This window comes from Pleuronectes platessa, chromosome 7, assembly GCF_947347685.1.
Source record: "Pleuronectes platessa chromosome 7, fPlePla1.1, whole genome shotgun sequence".
NCBI lineage: Eukaryota > Metazoa > Chordata > Actinopteri > Pleuronectiformes > Pleuronectidae > Pleuronectes > Pleuronectes platessa.
Window position 1 is genome coordinate 18255506 of NC_070632.1, and position 7136 is coordinate 18262641.

General features: G+C 44.7%; 1 protein-coding gene across 1 annotated transcript; it reads left to right on the plus strand.

Moving 5' to 3' along the window:
• The first annotated feature begins 5032 nt into the window (after positions 1–5032).
• Positions 5033–6502, plus strand: LOC128444593 (potassium voltage-gated channel subfamily A member 1-like). Its single transcript, XM_053427145.1, has one exon. The coding sequence runs from the start codon at positions 5033–5035 to the stop codon at positions 6500–6502; it is 1470 nt and encodes a 489-aa protein (XP_053283120.1).
• The last annotated feature ends 634 nt before the right edge of the window (positions 6503–7136 follow it).

A 7136-nucleotide genomic window follows, 5' to 3' on the forward strand; every position in this document is an offset into this window, starting at 1 on the left:
AGAAGATTTATTTTTTTCCGGTGACCCGCAGTTAATGCTTCTCCACGACGGACGCTCCTGGTGCTTTTACGCATGCTGTCTACAGTGGTCTCCAAACGTGGAGCCTCAGAAATTCGTTTTTACAAATACCTTCATGAGGAATCCACGTTATCTTAATTCATCGTATGAGAAAATCATTCCTCCACTTTTCACATATTTCTCATATTGGAGCGACTAGTGGAAACATGCAGAGGGAAGCAGTGGACTTAAATATTATACTCGGGAAACCTCAAATAAAAACATGTGGGAACCCATAAGGCATGCAATAAAACACATGGATTATCTAAATTGGGCCAAGCAGCAGTCAAATTTAGCCATCACACTCCTCCATACTTGACAGGGCAGGTGTTTTTTTATGTGTTTACCCATAAATAAATGTCAATATGAACTACAATTTATTCGCATATTGTTGAGAAAATAGCGTTACCTATTTTCTAATGATCCCAAAGCATTGAGAAGAGTAGGAGAGGGCAGACCAGGCGTGCGCATAAGTGCCAATGACGCACGAGGCATCCAACCCTCCACACTGCAGCGCATGGCGAACTAAGACACATTTCCATTAACTGTGTGTCGGGGTTAGGCCGTGTGCACTGTGAGTAGGTGGCTGCTGCCATGTGCATGAGCACACTGGCACTTGATCAACTCTCTTGTCCTGCTGAGTTCAAGCCTCCGATGTGTTCGTGCCCAGTGTGTCCTTGTACATAAACACTAGTAGCTTCTTCTGTTACGCAGCATGGTGTCCCAGCATAACTGGAACGATGACAACGAAACACCGCTTCGATTTTACTTCGATTTAGGCTTCTTAAATTAGGTTGTTTACCTCTTTGTCAACTTGCAGATTGTTGCCTTAAACGAGGCTCTAACACTCAGGATACTGCGCTCAGGTTTATGGTCTGTTTTTCGTAATGAAGACACCAATGACCCATAATAAAAATACACATATCTCGTTATCACATGATAGATTTCTTCTAAATATAACAAGTCTCACATGTCTAAAAATACTACGTCATCTGCAGCCCTTTTTTTTTTTCTTGGAGCTTGTAATGTGCTGCCAGTGGTCAGAATGAATGAGCTCTGAGCGCCACTCTGTGGATGAAACACATCCTTGCAGACAGCTCAGGAAGCTCACAATGCAAAATTAAGACATAAACTGGAATACCTTTGCTCTGTTAGAGCTTGCCTGCTCGGGAATTTGGCTTAAGCCTCCCGAGGCCATGCTCTTTGAATAAGTATGTATTCGGATGCCTGTGATGGTGACCTAGGCTCAGATACCTGACTGCTTTCTCTCACCTCCCAATGTCAACATGGTGAGTTTGTTTTCTGCTTACTTCCAGGAGGCAAGAGACGATTAAGTGAAGCTTGCTGTTCGCTTAAAATACAAGTGGGGCATTCTCCTCTCCTCCGAAACACTGGATCATTTTCTCATGGATTATTCTTGCATTGCCGGTGATGTAGCCTACAGAGACCTCACGGTGGAAACCCTTGGGAAAAGTTTAGTCTGCCGCAGTGGACATTTTGTGTATCAGCCATAGAAAAAAACGACATTCTTTTGTGTAGGCTTTATAAATGACCACTCTCTTTTTGTAGCTGTATAAAAGGCCTTGTGTACTTAATGTTGTTTTGTAAAACTTCTGAACTTCCTCTTTTCTTATGCAGCTTACAATGCAAAGTTGGAGCCGCAACCTGCTTCTGTGTTGTTACAATCATTCAGCTTACACTGCAGCTCGCTGTACACAACAAAAGCCTTATAGTGCAATGTCTGCATGATGCACATGCATTGTGAATTTTGAATGTAATAAAATATTTATTTTTCTAATTTAAACATGTATGTGAACTTAACTTAATTATTTTTATAAATAAATTATGGAACAGAGAACACACCCCTCGTTATTTTTTCATGATCCCAATGAAATGGATAAGACTCAGAGATACAGCAAGTCAGTTAAAATGCATGCACAATGATCTGTTCAACACACTGATCTATATCGCTGTTGGTGCTCGGGGGTGGCAGAGGCAAGGTTGTCTTGCCACTAAAACAATTAAGTTAATAAAATGTCATTGTGAGGAACGGAAGAGGCACATTTGAACAAATAAGACAGAGGTCTGATAACCTGATTTTGATCTGGAATGTATTTTTAGAAAGTCAGACAACGTTAGTTCTGAGTTAGTTCAGCTAACTGTCCCAAGGCCATGATAAACCAAACAGTACCGTGATTTTATTTTTACTGTTATAATGTGAGTGTGTTCTCGAGTTTTACTGAATCTTGGTTTCCTGAGGTGACCCGATCATCTGCGCTGTCCGTGGTGCTGAAAGTGATCCGGCCTCTGCAGAGGACAGTCTACTAAATTCCAACTCACAGCATTAAGACAGGTGACAGGTTCTAATGTTGTTGTTTATATCCATGGCCTGTTTTGAGAAAGTACATTCTAAACCACCATTTATGTTATTTAAACTTATTTTCACTCATTTCCTATAGCTTCAGGGCTTGAAGGCAAAAACATACAGATCAGTATTTGTAAAATTCCTTGCAATCGTTCCAAATGTGTCTTCTGGGGCCAAATGTAGCAGGTTAATGGCTGAGAGGATGTGATAACTTAGTCAGCATTATGAAGTGAAAATATCTTAGATATGAGCACAGACCTACACAGACAAGCTGACACAATGTGGAAAATTAAAACAAAAATGCAATGCCTTTATTGTTATTGCATGGTGTACAATTAAGTATCCCAGTAGTACTAATGGTATTACACAAATCACAGACAAGTATAGACACATTCTAGTCCGACAAATAGATACAAAGAAGACAATGAATTCATAGTATGAAATGTATATAACACATATGAGTATGTTTGCTCAGTTATATTGCACATTATATGATTGCACATGATAATATTGCACGGTTAGGATTTTACTGCACTTGGTTAAGTTCTCTAGGCACTTGGGCACGAGCTTGTTACCCCTTGATTTACTGCTCATTAGTACATACAAAATACTGAATGACTGTAGCGCACAGCGGTCCATGACACATCCAACGACCATTCAGGAGCGATATGATGACAAGGTGTTGATTTCTTCCCTTACTGATCGACAATAGACTGGTCTGTGATTGGCAGATGGTCTCAGATGCTGCCCAGTGTATGATTCAGAGCTCCAGTCCCTCTTTGCGGTCCATTGCGCCAGAGCTGGCACTGCGCGGGCGCTCTTGTTTTTGTGGTGTGTGTGTGGAGAAGTTGAGTCGGCGTGCTTTAGTAGAGCCGGTCTGCATTGCGTCGAAACCCTCCAACTCCTCCTCCTCCTCCTCCTGCTGCTGCCCTCCCCTCTCCTCCTCTCCTCTCCTCTGCTCTCCCCTCCTCTATTTTCCCCTCTCCTCCCCTGCACTTGCATGTAAAATGCACATCACAACATGCTTGACATTGTGGAGAAAACATTTGGACCTCGCCGCTGCTGCACTTGACTCGTCTCTCCGCTCTCCGTTTTTTTTTTTTGGGGGGGGGGGGGGATGCGTAAAATTCCTCTCTCCGAGAAACACACTCCAGCCCGTCATCGCGTCCATACTCGCAGGAGGCAGCAGATTTCTGCTGATGCAGTGATGTCTGGAAATGTCAAGGGCTCGCTTGTTGCCCCATAATGTATCTCTCCCCCCCTGAACTGCTGCGCAAGATTTTCTCCTGCGGTACAGCCTCTACTGTAAAGCTGCTCACACCACCGTGCCGCCAAGCGAGCAACTTTACGGACGCTGCTGCAGCTTTGCAACCCTTCTCTTCTCGCTGCATTTCCATCTCAGGCTTTCCTCATTATAGACTTGATTTCGCACAAGGCGTCCAGACCTATGAGGGCACTTTGACGGGACACGGGATGGTGATGATGACCACAGTGGGGCTCTAGGCTTTTCTCCTCGGAAGGTGCAATGTAAAGTTGCCACATGATACCCACTGGTGTCCTGCTGTTGGATGATATTACCCGAGGATGAGACGCATTCAAGACCTTCCAAGAACAACCCACGGTGAGAACTGCTGACTTACACAATGTAGCCATCATGTATTCTTTGAATTGACAGCCGCTGTTAATGTAAAGATGATTTACTACTATTCTAATGTTCTCCCTTTCTCTTAAGGTGAGATGTGAGTATTTTACCCTGCATTAGGCCTAAAGGCTTTGCGCATATAGAAAAATCAGTTGCTATAATGTCAGTATATTATGCGTCAGAGTGGAGAGAGTGGCATAGGATAACTCACTGCTATGCTCCTTTAAAATACAAACACATATGACAAACTTAAGTAAAAATCTATACAGAAATGTCATAGGAATGTAGTAGAGAATGCCAAAGCCATTAAGTAAAGGAATTTAAAGATCATGTGTAAAAAACAATATAGATCAAAACATTCGTGAACTCCCAAATTAAAAGATTGTAAATACCTATAATGTAGAAATATGACAAATTGATCCCCGGAAAAATATATTTTACATACAGTATCGGGGGGGGGGGGGGGGGGGGGGGGGTTGCACTAAATGTGGGCTGATAGAAGTAAACGGATAAATAAATAAACTGCAGAAAATGCTGAGCCAGCAAATATATTGGCAGTTTCATCCCATTATTTCCTCCCTCTCCCTCTGTCTCTCCCTCCCTCTCCCTCCCTCTCTCTCTCTCTCTCTCTCTCTCTCTCTCTCTCTCTCTCTCGCTCTCTCTCTCTCTCTCTCTCTCTCTCTCTCTCTCTCTCTCTCTGGGTGACAGAGGCAGCAGTAACAACAGCAGCAGATGCACTGGAGAGCAGCAACGGTCAAGTCAGCGAGAACCGCAGTGGAGCCGCACTGAGGCAGAGCAGCCAACCAACCCCCTTGTACCTGGGGACGTCTCCAACAATTTAAGGGGTGTGGGAAGCTGAGGAGTGGAAAATTTCCCCCCGAACCTGAATGCCTGCTCAGTCAGACTAACCGAAAACCCAACACAACTGCTCCTCCTCTTCCTCGTCTTCACCTCCTCCTCCTACAAAAATGACCGTTGTAGCAGGAGATAACATGGACGAGACCTCGGCTGTCCCTGGTCACCCTCAGGACACCTATCCCCCAGACCATCATGACCATGAATGCTGCGAGAGGGTGGTGATCAACATAGCGGGTCTCCGGTTTGAGACACAGTTGAAAACTCTCTCCCAGTTTCCAGAATCGTTGCTAGGCAACCCCAAAAAGCGGATGCGGTACTTTGACCCTCTGAGAAATGAGTACTTCTTTGACAGAAACCGCCCCAGCTTTGATGCCATCCTCTACTACTACCAGTCAGGGGGTCGGCTGAGAAGACCAGTGAACGTCCCTTTGGATATGTTCTCAGAGGAAATCAAGTTTTATGAGCTGGGAGTGGACGCGATGGAGAGGTTTCGTGAGGATGAGGGTTTCATCAGGGAGGAAGTGCGGCCTTTGCCTGAGAGGGAGTTCCAGCGTCAGATGTGGCTCCTCTTTGAGCATCCAGAAAGCTCGGGTCCCGCCAGAGGGATCGCCATTGTGTCTGTGATGGTGATCCTGATTTCAATAGTCATATTTTGTTTAGAGACTTTACCACAGCTGAAAGAGGATGTAACAATTCGAATAGTGGGGAACACTACTATTTATATCAAGCCAAATATCCTTACTGACCCCTTCTTTATCATTGAGACACTCTGCATAATCTGGTTCTCCTTTGAGTTGATAGTACGCTTTCTGGCGTGCCCAAGTAAACCGGCCTTCTTCAAGAACATGATGAACATGATCGACATTGTGGCTATCATCCCTTACTTCATCACACTTGGCACTGAGCTGGCCGAGGATCCCGACAACGAGGGGATGGGGGAGCAGGCAACCTCTCTGGCCATACTCAGGGTGATTCGTCTGGTCAGGGTGTTCAGAATCTTCAAGCTGTCACGACACTCCAAAGGACTTCAGATTTTGGGGCAGACCCTCAAGGCCAGCATGCGAGAGCTGGGATTGCTGATCTTCTTTCTGTTCATTGGAGTCATCTTGTTCTCCAGCGCTGTCTTCTTTGCAGAGGCTGATGAGGAAGTAACCCAATTTGGCAGCATCCCAGATGCATTTTGGTGGGCCGTTGTGTCTATGACAACTGTGGGCTATGGGGACATGGTCCCGGTTACTATAGGAGGCAAGATTGTAGGATCTCTTTGCGCCATCGCTGGAGTGTTGACAATCGCACTCCCAGTGCCTGTCATTGTGTCCAACTTCAACTACTTCTACCACAGGGAGACAGAAGGAGAGGAGCAGGCCCAGCTGCTCAATGTCAGCAATCCCAACCTCCCCTCCGAAACCAATTCCAGCCGCCGCAGTTCATCCACTGTCAGCAAGTCGGAGTACATGGAGATTGATGGAGACATAAACAATAGCATCGACAACTTTAGGGAGGCAAATCTCAGAACTGGCAATTGCACTATAGCCAACCAAAACTGTGTAAATAAAAGCAAGCTGCTTACAGATGTTTAGACACTAGTTAGAAACTTTGGGATCTCTATTGGACTGTGGAGTAGACCATCAGTTAGGAATGCTTCATTTACCTCCTCAAAGCGCTCTATGGCATTAGGCCTACAACTATGCTCAGCTAAATAGAAAGTAAACAGAAAAAACAAACTGTTAGAATGTATGACAGGTAGTTAGAATAATTAATTCTTCTGATCCTACAAATATATAGGGTTATCAAAAAGAAACCATTGATTACTGCGCATATAAACGGCTCCCTGGAGGATGCAGAGCACACACTGTCTTATCAGACGACAGCGTGACAATTCAAATCTTATGCATGGAGTACAGATAACATTACAGCAAGTTGCACAATGCACCAGAAACGTCTGCAGAGACATGCAAGCATCTGCAGTCAAGTGGTAAGCGCCAAGAAGTTAGGTGACCCCCCCTTTCCTCTTCACACACGCCCCCTTCCCTCCTCTCTTCCTACACTGGATCTACTATTCAGCAAAGCACCTTATAGGAGGAAGACTGATCTCTTCTTGTTTGGATGTAAACAGATGGTGATCTACTCGCTTCACGGACATCCGCAATGCTGCTGTTTTCCAGCAGTGGCTGTAAATGTGATATCACCAAGTGATTCAATGTCATGCCCTTT

What these genes read in the sequence shown, in the direction of transcription:
- LOC128444593 (XM_053427145.1), top strand. Translation starts at nt 5,033, where the DNA reads ATGACCGTTGTAGCAGGAGATAACATGGACGAGACCTCGGCTGTCCCT.